The 19,422-nt window shown below is 35.7% G+C and overlaps 1 protein-coding gene across 3 annotated transcripts in view; it reads right to left on the reverse strand.

The window, feature by feature from the left end:
- The window catches only part of GABRA1 (gamma-aminobutyric acid type A receptor subunit alpha1), a 59,761-nt gene extending 41,619 nt beyond the window's left edge, over positions 1–18,142 (reverse strand). The window contains exons 1-3 of one of the 3 annotated variants that reach the window (XM_067732929.1): positions 17,675–18,142; positions 15,269–15,357; positions 11,811–11,923 (exon numbers count right to left, since the gene is read on the reverse strand). In XM_067732929.1, the coding sequence (XP_067589030.1) occupies positions 11,811–11,923; positions 15,269–15,342 (187 nt within the window). In that variant the 5' untranslated portion in view covers positions 15,343–15,357; positions 17,675–18,142. Of the gene's footprint in view, positions 1–11,810; positions 11,924–13,366; positions 13,387–15,268; positions 15,358–17,552 lie in introns of those variants that run through there. The other 2 variants (XM_067732930.1, XM_067732931.1) reach the window with 2 other exon arrangements.
- Between the last annotated feature and the right edge of the window lie 1,280 nt (positions 18,143–19,422).

Here is a 19,422-nt window from a genome sequence, read left to right on the forward strand (position 1 = left end):
AACAGTTTGTTAAGAGGTGAAAATGAAAAAAGATGACTCTGTTATTTTCAACTTTAGCTCTGAGAAATAACAGTCCAGTATTTTAAGCAATTCATTTCATTTATCAGGACATTTGTATCTTTGGTGTAGGACATTAAAAAGGTGATCCAATACATGCAATAAGAATTCTTTTGAAAATCAAAAATTTTATCCGTTAGCAATTCACTTGTAAACAGGTAATACTTTCAGTATAAATTTGGCTCAACAAATGATATAATAATTTTGAGGTGGAGAGAGTCGCCTCAATAACCAATCTAATATTTTTAGGCCATTTCACCCCCAACAATTTGACTGGCCCCAAAATGCTTAAATGAGCCCCCTGACATAAGAGTTATGTGGGGTACACTGTTTAACGCCTCAAAATAGAGGAGGTAGTTTGAGACAAAGAGAATAGAGATGTGTTTTTAGAACTCATTTCCAACCTCAGCTTTAACATCCAACATCCTGCCACAACTGCGTCGCTTAAGAAGAGCAGCTGTCAGCAATAAGTCTCAGCTGTATTAACCACTTGCCTCTCATACCAGTCCCCCTTCTCACCCCTTCCAGCAGCCACTTCTGCAATGTATACGTCTCTCTATTGCACACTCTCTTTCCATATATATATATATATATATATATGTATATATATATTTTTTTACTAGACTGATTCTTTTCTGTTTTTGTTGTTTTTGTTTTTTTTGCGGTACGCGGGCCTCTCACTGTTGCAGCCTCTCCCATTGCGGAGCACAGGCTCCGGACGCGCAGGCTCCGCAGCCATGGCTCACGGGCCTAGCCGCTCCGCGGCATGTGGGATCTTCCCGGACCGGGGCACGAACCCGTGTCCCCTGCATTGGCAGGCGGACTCTCAACCACTGCGCCACCAAGGAAGCCCTGATTCTTTTCTTAGTTTAAATATCTGCTATTTCTTATGACTCCATCAAGAGCTCATACTTTATTAGAATGTCAGGAATGACCTTCAATTAAAAACCATAATGAAAAGAAAATACATGCTATCTAGTCACAAAAGCTAGAATCTGTCTTATTAATTGAGCTCACTTTCATCTTTCTCTTTCAAGATTTCCCCTTCTAGATCAAGCAAAAAACCTCATTTTGTTCCCAAGTTTGAGTTTTGGTTCTCTCCAGATTATAAACTATAAGATTTATGGTGAATATCTTACAGATTTGAGTGACACTTATGGAATTAAAATTATGTCCTTTCTTTCATTTTTATTTTTACAGCAGAGATCTGTCATTAAATGCATAATCATTTGGGAAATATATACGAATCTCAGTTTGCACACTTGCAAGTGCTTGGTGGTGTGGGATGGTTCTCTTGGACTCCTTTATCACTATTATCCATTTCGGGGGTGTGAGGAGGGTATAATTTCTACACTTTAAGGTAACTCCCCAAGGTAGCTAGCTTTACACAACTTGGCTTACCAGATATTTTAGGGGCAACCAATCTTTTCTTTTTTTTTTTTTTTAAATGCTGGAGAGGGTGTGAAGAAAAGGGAACCCTCCTACACTGTCGGTGGGAATGTAAATTGGTACAGCCACTATGAGAACAGTATGGAGATTCCTTAAAAAAACTAAAAATAGAGCTACCATATGATCCAGCAAAGAAATCCATAATTCAAAAATATACATGCACCCCAATGTTCATAGCAGCACTATTTACAATAGCCAGGACATGGAAGCAACATAAATGTCCATTAGTAGAGGAATGGATAAAGAAGATGTGGTACATATATACAATGGAATATTACTCAGCCATGAAAAGAATGAAATAATGCCATTTGCAGCAACATGGATGGACCTACAGATTGTCATACTGAGTGAAGTAAGTCAGACAGAAAAAGACAAATACCATATATCACTTATATGTAGAATCTAAAAAATAGGATTCAAACAAACTTATTTACAAAACAGAAATAGAGTTACAGATGTAGAAAACAAACTTATGGTTACCAGGGGGTAAGGTGGGGGAGGGATAAATTGGGAGATTGTGATTGACACATACACACCACAAATCTGTTTTATCTAGCATGATAAAATGGTCTGAAGAAGTGAGCTATCCACTTGCCAAATATATGGACTATTTCCCTCTGCTGATTTTAGATTGTTAGCAGATGATTCCATCTTCAACTTGGGGGGTGTAAGATAATCAGAAGAGAACACTCACTTTCTATATTTTCCCTTCTAATATATTTCCCTTGTCACACATCCAAACAGTTTTCTTTGATTTGTCATCAGCTGTTAGTAAGTATGCAGTGGAGCAAGAAGTTTCCATTGCTGTAAAACTCTGCTTATTATGTATGCCTCCGAAAGATTTGTCTTGCACATTAGCATGCTAATGTCTCTAAGAAACCATGTTTTAAATAAAAACGTGGTCAACATCATCTACCTCTGTGTTTCCCAAACTTACTTGGGAATGCTACTCTAAAACATTACAAAAGCTTTAGGGTAAGCATGAGGCCCATATAACATATTATGTTGTTTATAAAAATTTTTTAAAGTTCATAGTATAAGTTTAAAAACTTCAGAAAAATATTTTAAAAAATTTAAATTCCCTGGAATACCACCTTCCACATAAATCCACTGTTAATATCTTGATGTATTCCCTTACATATTTTTTTCTATTCAAATATACACTTAATGATTATCCTCAAACCACATTCTCACTCAGTTGAGTACCATCTCAGAGACAAGGAATAGGATCCTTTGACCAAAGTGTGTCTTTCACTCCAGCTTACCAGGGAGTCCGTGAGTGGCATGTGAAGTCATTCTGCTTTAAGATAGAAAGTTTATAATCTGGAGTGCAAAGGTTCAAGACAGAAGGTTGTTGTGAATCAACTTCCGCCAAACTGTAAATAGAGGCATCGTTAACTTGCTTTTTTGACAAAGAAATGGTGGTTTGTAATCAAGTGCTCTTCAGGTGTACCAGGCTTAAATGGAAGATGAGCTCATACCTATGTGCTTTGGCTGAGAGCTAGGGCAACTGCTGAGGAACCTTATTTTTTCCCAATTCGAGAAAAACTTTGTCATCTCCCCCCCAACATGAAATCCCTGTTGTAGGGATATATATATATATATAAAATTTATTATTTAAGGAACATTGAAACAGAATTTAAATCACGTGCTCTAATACTAGACTTTATTGACTTAGCGTTAGACTCTAAAGTGTTACTAGAAATACCTATAAAGTACTCAAGGCCTTTCTACGGGTCACATGAGGAAAAGTCAAAATATTTTTTTGCTTTGATATATTGTATTTAAGAGCATACAGCATGAGTCAGGAACTTCTGATGAAGTTCAGCTAGGAAGATATACACCTAGCCAAAGTTAAACATGAATGAACCTCTTAGGTAATGAGGAAATTGTATGCAAGTGGAAATCAATTAAAATAACTCAGTTGGAAGAAATGTTCAGAGAGTAGATAATTCAGCAAATAATTTTTTTCAATCAAATATTTTCATCACAATAATCCTTCTCTGTCCAATGTAAAAAAATCAACAGATTCTTTCAAATTAGTATAACTGAATACACATGTTCAAGTTTTCAAAGGATAAAGATAGAATAGAATTATATAAAATGAGATTATGATGATGATGGTTGTTATTGCAGTGACTAAGAATATCTTAATATAGTACATCAATGTAAATGAAGTTTATGATGATAAATTAATTAAAATCAGTCTTTAAACAAGCACACTCTTCAAAGATATGTTTTACATACAACATATATATATAATTTATAAACATATATGAACACACACATATATGTACACAAACACACACATATATGTATACACATATATATACACACTATATTATATCCCTCTATAACAGCTAAACAGCAGTAAATCTGTTTTTTACTGGGGATTTCCTACAATGTTGATATCCTGCTGATAAGTTTTGAAGTAACAGATGTTTTGAAGTGATAATTCAAAAAGATGATTAGTGCTTGAGGCAGAAATGAGAAAAGCAGTGCAGTATAGTGAGTAATAAGCACATTGGATTAAGAGTCAAAACACTTGGATTTTAACTCTGATTTTCCTAGAGAACAAGCTGTGTGACTTTAGGTACAATCCTTTAATGTCCCTGAGACTGTTTTATCACTTCTTTAATGAAGAAATAATACCTGCACAGTCAACTCCATTGCATTAGAGTGAGGATCAAATAAGATTTTAATGCCGAAAACACTTTGAGATGTATTTACTGGGTACATTAATTTAGACAACGAATGTTTACTGAGCATTTTCTATGTGCCAGGAAGGCACCGTTCTAGGTAATAGTAATATCGATACATTGATGAGCAAAAGTGCAATTGCTCCTTTTCTTCTGTAGCATATCTCACAATCTTAGGTAAAACATATTTTAGGTAAATAGGTTAGAAACATAGATAGGTAGGTAGATAGATAGATAGGAAGAATTACATACGTAGTTGTGTATGAACACATATGCACAAATTATACTAGTTAATGTCATCATTATAAATGTTCTGAAAGAGTGTCTTTGAAGAGATGACATTTGAACTGCAACCTAAAAGGTGAGAAAAATTCAAGGATGAACAGAGACAGGGAAAGACATTTCAGGGAGAGGAAAGAATAAGGTGAAGAACTGAGGTGAGAATAGATGCGCTTGACTTAAGAAACAGAAAGTCCAGTACATCTGGAGCTTGGTGAAGCTGATGATCACGGTACAAGATGACACTCTAGAGGAAAGAGGGCCACACCTAAAGAGCTTCTTATAGAAGCAGCTGACCTTTGTTCTAATGCAATGTCTTTGGGTAATGAAGTGAAGGAATGTTACTTGCAGTTTAAGAAGACAGCTGATGTGTGAAGAGTGGATTTTAAGAGTGACTGTAATTTTAAAAATAATGGAAGAGGGAATCAATAGTGAAGAATTGTAGGTGGTGTTTCCTTAGGAATCCCTATTACAACAATTTATTTAATATGGCATTGGCCCTATTTTCACTGGAAATGCTGTCTATTGAGGAACTCAGAATAATATTCACTGGGCCCAGTTCTGTGTACTCATAACTTAATGAAGGACGTTTATTGCCTCCTTCAAGCTACTTTGCTTCTATTAATTCACAGAGGCAGTCACTATATGGAGAATGAATTGGCTAACATTAGTCATCATAATAAAGTATGTCTTAAAACCCCACTTTGAAATGGTCCTGTTTGGAAATTGAAAGTATCCTGAGCTCCCTACATAACCATCAATTTATACTCCTGGATTGGACAATGTTTCAGCTCCCTGCCAATCTGCCTGGGGCAACATTTTTGCTCCTTGTCCTTCACTTCCATTCCCTTAATTCTTTAGAATAGTTGGCAATTTTCCCCTCCCTGATAATGTAGAGCAACTTAATGTTGGTGATATTCAGCTACTAAACCTGGATATGGGGTAGAAAATCACATTTCGAGGTGTCTAACCAATACCTGGTCCTTTGTGTTTTCAGATTCCAAGAACTCAGATGATACAAGAATCTCCCAGGGAAAAAAAGGTAAAGTTTATTACAGGAGACATTTATTTCTTCTCGACTGAGAATTTGCCTCCTTCCCTCCTTACATCATGGCATTTTCTATTGGGAGAGAGCAAAGCTGTAGAGAAGAATGTGATTGCTGTGTTGGAGGAATAGGTTTCTTTTGGTCTGTAGAAGTCTTGATCAAAATTGCCTAACCTGCAGTAGCTTTGAGGTATCCTACTTTCTGTTCCTATTATTGAATTTTAATTATATGAGAATAATAATATAATATCATTATATATTATATATATTATGGAGGGATATGGCGTCCACTTAGGACTTGGTTTTAAGTTCTTCAAAATGGCAGAGTCCATAACTATTAACAATAAGATTCTTACTTCAAAAACACTACAAACACTATTTTTCAAATATGGGATTCTTACCTCAGAAACACTACAAACACTATTTTTCAAATAAAGAACTCAAGTTCAGGCTGCAAAAAAAAAGTCATATACAGAAAAAAAAATATGTATATTTTTTAATATTTCACATTGGTTCTAGAATCAAGATAGGAAATGAAAACTATATAAAAAGTCCAAAAGTAACTGCACAAAATATAAACTGCAGCTGTTTACTAATAATCTGGCCGTTATAACTTTAGCAAAATCCAAGTGGCTACATTTTATCTTAGGAAATGCTTGGCAAGATGATTTATATACAATAGGAAAAGATGGAAGCAGAAAGTTTCTAAATATGCTAGAACATTCCTCTGGGCATCTCAGTTGGATTCATTAGATGAGCTGGCTTCATGAGCTGACTGGATTTCTCAGCCAGTAAAAGTTAAAAGGTGTTCTCTGTTCATTTTAACAATTCCTCTTGGGTTTTTGGTAACTGCTTTTTCTCTAAAATTCAACTGAATTATAGAATGTCTAGATATAGTATTTCAGTGTAAACAGATTGCATTATGCCAAAGTCTGAGCATCTGTTCCACACCTTGCATTAAAAGCACCAGATACACCTATAGAAAATTCAAAAAGAATTCCAGAGTAGAATTTCAAAAGCTGATACGAAAAGCCATTATCTGGTAAAGAAAATGTAACAACAGCAATAAAAAAATATTGGATAAATCTAACCTTTTTAAATTTGGGGGGGGTATTGTCAGTAATTTAGAATCTTTTTATTTTATTGAAGGTGAACACATTGTGACACGGATATCTTGCCCTCTAAATTTTAGAAATTCTGGCTTTTTAATATAAATACAAAATGTGTGTTTTAAGTTAGGTGAACATGAATAAAATGGTTGCCTCTGATCTCAACATCACACAGGATACAAAAACATAATAAAAGATCACATGAATATCAGATATCATCTTGAGATAGAACAAAGTCTAGTCACCTAAAGTTTAGAGTTGCACAAAATTTCACAAGTTAATCTGATTTTTTTCTCCAGAACACTCTTAGTTTCCCACCTTTACTTATTTTGACCTAAAGAAACATAACCCAATATCCCAAGCTAATTCCCCAAGGAGCCCGTACCACCTTGCCAGTAGCACTCATATCCAACCCAGTCTCCTTGCCTTGTTGGAGATGCTTATATCTTAAAGCTAAGATCTCTGGCAATAATAGGGCTAAATGAAGTCTAAAAGGTCTCATACAGGCGTAAAAAATCAAAAATTGGGAAAATTAAGAAGATAAGGAGTAAGTCTGCTTTGAAGCATAGATTGTTTGTTAAATAGTATGTCGTGCTAAAATACCTTGAGGGAAAAATCCCAGCTACATTCCAGTCACAAATACTCACCTAACTGATAGCTTCAATTAAGTAAAATCTAAAACAAACAAAAAAATTCCCCCAAATTCTATAACACTTATAGGAAAAAGAAGAAAATCTTAACTAAATGTGTTAAGCATATAGCAGGAATAAAGCCCATTCTCTACCTCCATTCCTACCTACCTATTTACTTATTTACTTCTCCCCCCATCCATCTGGGTTTGTCACATGATGAGTACACACGTGTACTCTTTCAAAAGAAAGAGAGATGTAGCCTGTATATATGGTGTGGCAGAAAGGAAGGGAAAGCTATCACTGGAAGGGCATTCCTTCTTAAAAATCTGAAAACTTTCTTCAGAATGTAGTTTTGGATCTATGTTTCTGGATTGTTCTTACTCCCTCTCCCAGAGTGCAGGGAAAGCCAAAATGATGGTGGCTGAAATTTTACCCAGATAGGTGTAATTCAGGGGGAGCATCATTTAATTTTTTCGGACGTTGGAGAAAATTCAGGCTTCTTTCGTTTATTAGATTCAGAGTCAATAAGGAGAAACCTTGAGGAAATGAATTTTCTCAGAAGGTGATTGGTTTGGTCTTGATTTAAGGCAAAAAGAGGAATCTTGATTAACCAAGGAACACCTGAGCCTACCCATCCTCCTACCACACATGCCTTTTCCATTTTCTCTAAGTTGCTCTCCTTCGCCTTCTCCCACCCTCTCACTTTTCTCTGTTCTTTCTCCTTGTTTTCAGTGCCCTCTTTTGCTCTCCTTTCTTCTGTAACCTTTTCTTTCTTCTCTTGCCATTTTTTTTTTTTCCTGGATTTTACCTCCTCCCCTCCCTCAACCATTTTATTCTTCTCTAGTGACGATGCTTTAGGCAAGAGCTTTTCAAAAACATTCTTCAGGCCCTGATTGCAAGGAAGAACCAGCCCTCCGCCTCTTGTCCTCAAAGAAAGAGATATTAAATGAGAATGAATCCAACAATCACTGACAGTTTCGATTTGTATTTTCTGACTACTGACTATTTCAATTCAAGTCTATTTAAAGCTTTCTTCATTAATTTTATACTTAAAATATGAACTTGCCAACATATTTTTCTCTTTACATCCTTGAATAGAGTATATTATTAGAATTCCACACAGTCTATCCTTTTTAGTTCTTTTATTTTATTTAAAAAGATACGTGTCTTCCAGGATATCTCTAGGTTGCCCTTTTCTTTCTACTTTCTCAGGATTGCTCTTGACCCTGAAAAGATAGCCTTTTGAAATAGTGTTACAAAATCTGCAACTGATTCCTATCATCTGGATGAACCGTGTTATATATCTGTTTTCTTAGTTATTGGATCCAGGGTGTACATCTCCAAAGAATAATGTTACACTTTTGGATTCTGTGTGTGTTTCTGAAAAACAGGTCATGATGAATCTGCATGTACAAGAGTTTCTTACATTAGTCTCAAGTCTTAGCTTATCACATTTCTGTATTTTCTCAAGACATTCAGAACAAAATATCCCTGCCTTCTGCACAATGTTGTTATTTTTATAAAACCAGACTTTTATCATAATAAAGAAGAGGGTGGGCTCCTATCTCTTGCGAGAGAAGATTATCCCAGCTGTGATCATGAACCTACTAAGAGGAAATTTTTACTGCCTTATAAGCTAATGATAATCTTTCAAGTATTGCCTCTACATAGTTTTTACATCTGAAAGCAAATGGATCATGTAAAAAAATCCATTTTTATAATGGCAAGAGAGCTACTGGAATGCATGTCATACTTAGCTTACCAGAAATCTATGATAAAGAAATAAAATTAAATAATTTTGCAGAAGTATATATATTAGATAATTTCAATTTATAGCATCCAAAAATCATGGTGTTAACATTTTTCTCTATTCTGTAGCTGATTATGTTTTATAAAATATCTAAAATCTGTGTTTAATATTTAAGATGTTTTCTGAAGACAGATAAAGATTCTCAAAATGTACTTAAACATGTTAAGATGTTTTCTAAAGACAGATAAACATTCTCAAAATGTATTTAAACGTGTTAATGATTCTGCAGATATATGTAGTAAACACATGCTATATATGTAATAAACACATGCCATGATATCCCTTAAGACTGAAAAAGCATGACAAAAAAATGACAAAAATTTAGTTAGTATTAAAGTTTTTTCATAAATCTCAAATCCATCAGATTTAATTGCAGTATGCTCCAGGATGATAGATAAAATAGAAATAGAGGAAACTATTTGGGCTACTTTTTAATTTGTTTTCATGTCTATCATAATCTCAAAATCACTGTTTCCAGAAATCATAAATATCAGAAAAATCATCTTTAGCAAAAATTAAAGCATATCCATTCTTTTTGATTTTCCTGAGCCCTTGAATTCTCTATTACTGTAACATATTATATCCATTTCAATTAAAAAGAATATATCTTGTCTCTATTTAGCCAACTACTATTTCTTTTCTTTAAATATCTATTTTTGTTATTTTGAGGGGATTAAGTAGGTAATAAAGTAGGTTCCACCAAAACTGCAGCCTGAATTAATGTAGTTGTTTCTGTTAATAAATCCACCATTATCTTGAGTCTTGAAAATTAGCTTTTTGACCCATTCTTAGTCTATAGTATACATCCTCAAGGTCTGTGGCTCTCCAAGACTCAGGTATACATATGAGGAGTAGGTGAAATGCTTCCTGCTTATACTATACTTGATTAAAGAGTTATTACACATAATTAAATGTAAATGAGCAGTCATGGGCTTGTTATTTGTACTCCAAATAACAATACGACCAAACAGCTGATTATTAAAGAAGGGGTGTGTGTGTGTGTATGTGTAAAATTGTTTAACAAACTGAAAACTATGCACAGAACTTATAGAGGATACTCACATTCACAAGGTAAAGTATTAAATGGGATTTCCTAAACTAGAATGAAGATAAGATTTTCTAGATGTGTTATAAAATTCTGCTGATTTTCTAAGGAGATATCATGGAGAAGGAAGAATAAGAAGTAAAGAAATCAGATGCATGCCCATTAGTACTTTAAAAGTCTTCTTTTTAAAAGTTATTATCACTGTCCTGAATTTCTTCTTTTTGTACATTCCTCCCCCACCTGCAGTCTTTGTAATTTATTTCAAATTTTATGAACCAAGAACAATTTTCCTGAAACCACTCCAGAGGTTTAGATATACACGGACCTTATATTAATACATCACATACACATTTATGCACTCCATTTTGTGACCAATGCATTTTGTTCCTTAATATTTTTTCAAAGAACTTAGTAAAAGGAAACCAAGTGGAGTACAAACCTGGAGGAATTTGTATAGTGTGTCCTAGAACGAATGCTTGAGATTGATAGGAAAGGACACCTGGTAAGACCTTTGACATATATCCGAGTCATGTCTTCGATAAAGGAGTTTTCCTTAAACCTCTGAGACACTAATGACATTTGGCAGCCTCAAAACAGACCTATGATCCGTATCTGTGTCATTACACTGCCCAGAGTATTAACAGGAGGACTAAATCCATGTTACCATTCTGTTTTAAAATCAAAAATTGAATTCTTAACCTTCTTATTCTTTGCATAACTTTGCTGTCTAGATGAAGAGGAGATGAATTTCTTAATATTGTCATTTCATTGTAATTTAAATATTGCTATTAAATAGTTTCAACAAATGCTCTGGAGAGAGTGCAGCATAAGTTATAGTTGGGAGTCATAGATTCTATCCTTGGTTTCCTATGTGACTTTGAACAATAATTTATTTCCTCGCTTCACTTGTTTTACTCTGAGATCAATGTTTTGTTTTGGCTTCATTAGTCTTTGTTTAACTAAATAAGATAGGTTGATTATCTTACTCAAGGACTATTTAAATAAGTATGTAATGCCTTGCACTATTTACTCTTATTGTTATAAATACTGTATTATTAAGTGCTAACTTCTTCCTGAGTAGAAATTCATTAGTAAAACCAATGAACTGGTATACAAAAAAAAAAAAAAAAACCAAAACATTTTCACTATAGAAAATTAGGGTTTAAGTTTAAATTCACAGTCAAAACAAAACACACACTATCATCTATCTCATTCACCTTTTATCCTAGAGGTGGGGGTACTCTAACACAAAATAGTGGATCAATATGTAATATTCCCAAATAAATGTTTAGAGCAATAGATTCAGAGATACTCTACTTGAATTCAATGCAAACATAGCTATGCCTAATGAAACAGAGATGCAGTATTTGAGCTGGAAGAGATGATATTACCCCCCTTTTTCCCTTGTAAAATCAAATCATACATGGAAAAGATTGATTGTCAAGTAAATGTAACATTTATTTCATGACATTATGAGAAGTTTGAATCTGCCTTCTACTACGTACGGGTATGTGCATGGGATGACCGTGGAAAATTGAATTAATATTGAGCAATATACTAAAAATAGGATGTCATTACACTACGTGCTTCCATTCTTATTACTTTAACATGTAGAGGGAAGCAATAATTTAATAGTAAATGTTTAATATTGTTCTGTAAAATAAAAACACGATAATGCTACCCACCTCCCAATCCTGGTCTCAGGCGATTGTCATAACCATCTAGGAGTCGGTCCAAAATCCTAGTGAAGACAGTGGTGTTGTCTTTAAGTTCATCTTGTAATGAGGGTTGTCCATAGCTGAAAAAAATGTAAAGGGAGGCAATATCTAAATTATACATTTCTACTAAAACCTTTTTCCAAATAAAACCTTCCGCAATTTTCCAACTTCCTTTCTATTGAATCTTAATTTGAAAATTTCTTCTGGTAAAGTAAAAAGATGTCATAGTTTAATTCTTACCATTTTCTCATATTTGTTCTCATAGATGATATGCTCTTTATTCTAATATTTCTAACTATGGAAGGAAAATTACAGGAAATGAGTTGTGTCTTTACATTTATAATTCTCAGCATGTATACAATGTTGTAATGAATGTTTTCTCTGGGCAAGCAAGAACACTAATGCACTTTAGTAAAAAACCTAGATCTGGGAAACTTCTTCCCAAATTAAAAAAAAAAATGTATTTCTGAGCTACCAAAATACGTAATAGCTTTGTTTTCATTTAATTTAACATGTAGCATAATCCTAAGATTTCACCTACCAACAACCGTCCCTTTATCCACTTCATATATATCTATGTTTTGTGTTTTTGTTGTTCTTTCTGGTATTTAGATGAGAAAAATAGATAAAACTTGTTTCTTAGGATAATTACATGTTCACATCAGTGTGTAATTTCCATTCTTCTTAAGGTTTATGAACCAATTTTTATAATTTGTCTATTCAAACCTCTAATTAATTGAATTTTGTCATTTCTGGTCTTAGAAGTAAAAGATAGCTTGGAAAAGATATGGTCCAGTATTCTTAATTTATGGTTTTACTAAACTAATGCAGGATTAGCGTTTTAGGAAAACACAGCCATTTGTAGAGTTTGAACTAGAATCCAGCTTTCTTTAACTTTTAGTCTAAAACTTTATTTTCATTCTTCTATATCAGAGTAATTGTTCCTATTTAAGTCTTTCTATGTGAAGGTCTAGTTTTTATCCCTTACCAGTCGTTACTAGTCTTTGAATTTTGACCACATAATGACTGCAGTTCACATATTATTTATTTATTACATCAATCACATTACTATCTATGCTCCTTGAATCATATTTTATGTAATGATTAGAATGACACCTCCAAAATCCTTTGAGAGAAGAGTATTCTATGTTAGGAGGGATCACACTTACTGATATATTTCAATGATAGCTCTGACCTTGAGCAAAAAGAAAAACAAAAAAAGAATATAGAGTGTGAACTAAAAAACGGACACAAACGTATCACTTTCAATTTAATATGCTTTTGGCATCTCTCTTGTGTGTTTATATTACTGATCAATCTAAGAAAAATAATAACATTTGAAACCAGGGTTCACTGATTTGACAGAAGCAAGAAATATAATCAAAGTGTCAATTCAAAAACAAACACTATTATTTGGGTAATAATGTTATACTGGCAAAATGCAAAACTTTTCTGATAAAATTTTAATTTAATAAGCTATTATAACTAAAAGTTATTCATGATATGAAATATATGAAATGTACCTCTATGAAACAGTTCTCCATTCTCCTAAATTCAACATTAATACTGTGCAGATTGAGGGTTTACTCTCCTTTGGCAGAATTAAAGATCTTACTAGTTTTTGAAATCAAATTTTCAACGAGCGCTGTGTCTTCCAGGATGTCTTGCTAGCAGATGACAGCAGTAAAGCAAAAATAGTTTTCTGAATACAATTATTTATAAAAACTCATTGTCACAAAACCTACTGCCATGCATGCATCTTTCAAGGATACTGGAAGGTCATCTTGATAAAGGTGGAAAAGAAATGCTAACACACTTTGAGTTGTGACGAGAGCCTGACCAAGTAGTCTAAGGAAGAATCACTAAAATAAGAAGGGAGAAAAAGATGAGATGGTGTGATATGACAGAGCAAATTAGATTGTTAATATGATTCCCAAAATATGGGGTGATCTACTACCTATACCTGCATTCTCTTTGTTTTCATAGCTTATGTCAAATTCAGGAAATGCTTTTTTCCCCCCTGGTTTTATTTTATAAATGTTGTACTCACCAATTGTTTGCATTGGAGTACAAATGCCAAAAGAGACTTTTCCCTCCCTCCCAGAGAACCAGTTCTGCTCTGCCAATTGGAATGATAATCTTTCTTTTATGTGCTTTTCTTAATCAGGTTATGCTTCATTTTTAATTCTAATTTACTATGTAATTGTCAGACAATGACCCTAGGATAAAGATCAAGATTATTTATTTGCTATTAAATACTCATGCCAATGTAATGTTTCCTAAACTGAATATATAATTTGTAGAGAAATGTCAGTTACAGTATGTGATTTTGATTCCATATGAACCACTATATAATAAAACATTGTGCACTAACTCCATCTACAGGTCATTACAATAGCAACACTTCATACAATTTTTCGAGAGCGGTGAAGAACATTTAACTCCTCAGATTAAGAGTATCTGGCAATAATGCACTTTCTGTTCATCTGGCGGTCATTATTTATCATACACAATAACAAACAATAAAAATAGACAACTTCTCAATTTAAAAAATCCTCCTTAGTCCTTATCTTTCCAGTCTATTCCATCTCTCTGCCTTAACTCATAAGGGTTCACTTTTCATTACATTATGGAGAATCTTAGATTTTTGTAATATGTCTAAGACTTTCTTTGGGGCCACAGGAGTGGACTACACAAAAAAATATAAAAGCAGATAAAGGAGAATCTGAAATATTTGGTCATTTGTATCTTTGTTAGTATAATATGTCTATGCATTTGATGGGATCATTAGCAAATATTTTGAATATGGTTAATCATATGATTACATTTTTTTTCTCATAACTTGTCTCCACAGTAGTTAAATAGAGAAGTTCAGTTTTATCTAACGTTCTTAAATATGTGTGTAGTATATTCTACTTCTATTGGTTACATAAATAACAGTTTCAAAACATAATGCACATGCATTTATAAAAACTTATGACTTTCAAATTACAAATGTTATTCTAACCTTTCCACTTCCACATAGTTAGAAGTTACTCTATGATCTTTGCAACTGGTTAGAAATTTTCTTGTTGGAAAATCAACTCACATAGTATGCTGACATTAATTGGGGTAACTTTTTCTGTGAATTAGGAAACCACATGTTTTGTTCAGTTACAACTGAGCAGTGAAAAGTTCAATTTAAGAATTAAATGTTGAATTAATACGTTCCTTAACAGAAGCGTGTTAAGCGTATTCTAACCAACATGCAAATAAGTTGATTATTTTTTCATATTGTTCTTCTTTATTAGCTGGAATTTTATTGCAGTTAAGCTTTTTGAATTCCCTTAGTCATGAATTCATCCAAGGACAATTTTCTTCCCCCTGAAAGAATAAATGAAAAGTTACAGAAATTCTCATGCAGATTTAAAATAAAGGGTCCCCACCTTCTTCCAGTCAATGTGCTCAGAAGGAGGGTCCAGCCCCAAATGTAGTCAGAGAGACCCGGACTTTTCTTCATTGCGGGCTTGTGCAGCTGAAAAGTAGAACAAGTAGAGATCAATGTCTCTTGCAAGAAACATCAGGTTATAACCACTAGGGCTGACTGAGGCAGTTCAGATAAATGCTTTGAAGTCAGGAAATGACCTCACTGGGCTATGACACCTCACTGGAAGCAATGGAAACCTGGACCATCCATTCTCCACTTTCACTTGCATTTCTCCATTCAGAAATATCAGTGTCTAAATTTCTCCTGTAAAAGAATACAAGTTGAAATTCTCTCAGGTGACAATATTGCTTAACATAAAAACTGTGAGTTGTTTTTCCTCTAGGTTTTATATTTACAATGTAGTTTGCATTACTCTTTTCTTGTTATCATCTGAAAAATTTGACCTTTCTTATTTGAGTTCCCACAACTGAACTGTGCACTGACAATTTTCAGCTGGTGTCTACAACAGGGAGAGCATGTTTGGAGGCTGTGATGGGGTAGGTTCATATGCTTTGATGACTGAATTCATCTTTGGATTCTGGGTGCACCTTGATTTCAGAAGCAACTGCTATTTATCTTTTTTTTTAAAAAAATAAAATCGTAGGAAACACTCAGTTGAATGCTGAAATCATGCTTGTAATTCTCTGCCTGTGATTGCCTCGTTAAATATGCTCGCTAATGCTTCTGTGAGGCTAAAGGACATACTTTATAGTCAAGCCATGTGCTGATCTCTCACATACAAACCACACTCACATAAATGCACACAAGCATGCCCTCACATGTCTTTTAAGCCCTCTCAGATTCTGCCAGGTTGCTGCTAGAAAATGTTTCATCTAAAACAGATGGAAGCTGGAGTGCTTTGCTTTGCATGAAAAAGGGAATCTTTTTTCCCTCTTAGGTAAAGTGCAATCAATCACCCTCTGTTGAATTTAGACTTGGTAGTGGGATGTTGGAGGAATGGAGGAGCATGGAAAGCTTAGAGGATTTTTAAAATTATAATCTATTTGTGTAATTCTTAAAAATCAGAGCACTACCTGGTGAATGAGCAGACATGGTAACACTATTTGAATGTGCTATAACTGATTCCAGTCATAATATGAGAAATGTTCAAGGTAAAATTTGTTAGCACTTCCCTGAATCTGTACTGCTTAGCAGGATCAATGATTAATGGATTGCAAGTCTTTTAAAGCATGTTTTCCATTAGGCACTCTATAGTTTAATGTGGTATGCCTTTAAATACATCTACACAAATGCTTTCCGCACTCTCCAGGATCATTTATATCAGTAAAAACCATTCCAAACAGGCATGTAAGCAATGAAACATAATTAAAGTGTTTAGAGTGAAATGGTCTAGACCTAGAGGTAAGAACTGTGAGCTTCATAGTTTTTCCCTAATTTAGTGACTGCTTTTGACATAGATGAGTTGAATGCGACAAGAAATATTGGGTAAATATCCTTATGTTAAAATATTGCACCTAAATTGCATAATTATAATTCACCCTTTTATTAACCTTCAACATCCGTTATGAAGGAAAAACAACTTCTCGTACCCTTTTAATATTTGTTGGTCTTTATAAAAAAGGGTAATTCCCAAAGGGGTAAGTGAAACAAAACAAAACCCCAAAGCAAGAGAGCATAGCTTTTTGTCCTCCTCTGACATTTTGAAAAGAGAAAAACAAACCTATCATGGCACTTGAGTTGTTGAGTAAGAAAGTTTCTTGCAAATGCAAACCTAATAGTTTAAAAGAAACGCTAAGCTGTCTCCTTACCCCTTTCCACCTTCAACCTCGCCCCATCAAACACACACTCTGAACACCCATATCTATGCCACCCACAGCAAATGATAACTTGAGTTTTTCGTGTTCGGAATGAGAGAGACCCCTACACCAGACGGCATTACGGCAGCGTCCACTGGAAAGGAGAAAAAAAGCATTTTTGCAGCCAGAAAGAGAGAGTGCCTTCCCTACGATGGAACATTGAGATAGGTTTTCTATCCCAGCGTCTTAACTTTAGACGATGCACCCAACGCCCCTCCCCACCTCACCCCAGCTCCGTCTTGCAAAAAAACAAAAAAACCCAAAAAAGACCAAAACAACATGTCACCACCCACCCCGCGGAATACATTCAACTCTGCCTAAGAAAGAGGGAAAGAAAAGAAGAGAGACAGAGAAAATAATAATAATAATAATGCTCCTAGATCGCTGCGATTTTCACCCTGAAAGAAAAACATTCGTTCTTTCTACCTGCTGCGGGATCAGGCTCTTGTCCTGTTCCCTCCTTCTCTGTTTTCTATTGCATTCCTGTCACTCCAGCAAGGAAAAGGCACGTTCAAAGCTTGTGTGTAGCGGTCCGATGCCGCACTTACCTCGGGCCCCCTCTGGGCAGAGGATCGCTCAAGACCCGAGAAAAGTCTGCGAGAGAAAATCGTGGAGAGCTGGGAGCCAGCGCGAGTCCGCGAGTCCCGGCGCGCCGGCAGCGCAGGGGCGTCCTCGCTCTGCCGCTCACTCACTCGCTCTGAGCGGTCAGAGCCATCATGGACTCTGCGTGCTCCTTTGCTGAAGATTTCACACCCAAATTTGCTTCCCAGTATCCAATCTGCAGCTATACAACAAAAGATTTTTCTTTACCAAGACAGTAGTAATACGTCCCAGGGCAAACCGGATGTGAAATAGGCGGTGACTTCATGCCAGAGAGATTTTATTTTAGAAAGGAAGGTGGTACCAGCCTCTGGATCTGGAGACCAATCCGCCCATTTTTTATAGGCAGCACAATTTAACTTGCACCGCTCTGGCCCTAATCCCCTTCTCTCTAGCTGCAGACTCAAATCCTTCTACAATCTGCTGCAAGCTTTCCTTTTTTGGGGGGAGTAGACATGGGGGAGGGAAGAGTAGAAAGGGTTAGAGACATAGGGACGATACTCAGAATCTTTTCACACTTTCAGTTTATGAACCCTCTATTTTAAGGCGCGCCTATTAAAAATACAACTGATGAGTATAACTATTCCACCCTTGATCAAATATTTAACCACTGCATGCATATGAACGGACGCAAGCTATGAGACAGGGAGATGCAGGGTTCCACATGTGGAAAGCGCACTCTCCTGTCGCCTGTCTCCCTCACACACACTCCCACACACGTCTGAGTCCCTGTGTCTTGCAGAGTCACGAATGATGAGGGCTGGTGGGGAAGAGTTCTGGCCGGTGGGGAATTGGCCACCGGGTTGAGAGAGTCCTCCGCACTTTCACAGGTTGTGAGCGCTCTCCACCGGCCCTCAGTCTGCAGCTTAGAGGACAGCAAGAACACGCTCCGGAACCGGGTTTTTCATCTTCGGAGGCAACTGTTTGTTTATGTCATGATGGAGAAAACACGGCCTCCTTTAAATATGAATTGTGCTGGGTTCCTAGCACGAGGAGTATTTAACTTTAAATAAATCGCCCAGATCATTTCTAGGTTTGAGAGTCATATCTGCATTTCCGGAATCATTCCCTTGCCTATAACTCCATCATTCTCGGGATTAGGAAAATGAGAGAGGGGGACGAGAGATTAACAGAAAGCCTTTTAGAAGTCAGGTCAAAACCCGCTTCTACTTTTTTTTTCCCTCTTTCCTCTTCTGTTACCCTCCCTGGTGGCTCTTCACCCACGAATAATTATACACTGAGGGAAGGAGGGTGTGTTTCTACATCAGTCTAACTAAATTTCCAAGGAATCAGGGACGACTGTAGTTCTCTCCTCAGATTTTGTGAATGGGTGTTTGTAGCAGAGAGGAGATGGGTGTTGTGTTCCTGGGAGCGCTTACTGAAATGACCTGAGGCTCTGGGAATTGTCCCTTTAGCACTTCCCCCTGGACTAGGTAGCAGGTGCTGAAAAGAAAAGGTGGGTGCCTCCGTGCAGTGCTTCTGGTGAATAAGGGCTGAACTTTGGTGAGCTCCCTAGTCATTTTCCGTGGATTTCTACCAGAGGAGACATTTCAGATAGGGTCAGATCTTGGCTAAGGGAAGAAAACAATCCAAAATGGCCAGTCCATAACACTCATGCGTTTTTGATTCTGCAAGTGTTCATTGACTTTGTGCTGCAATGCAGTCAGCTAACATGAATAAAACTTAAGACAGGTGA

This window comes from Pseudorca crassidens, chromosome 3 (genome assembly GCF_039906515.1).
Source record: "Pseudorca crassidens isolate mPseCra1 chromosome 3, mPseCra1.hap1, whole genome shotgun sequence".
Taxonomy (NCBI): domain Eukaryota; kingdom Metazoa; phylum Chordata; class Mammalia; order Artiodactyla; family Delphinidae; genus Pseudorca; species Pseudorca crassidens.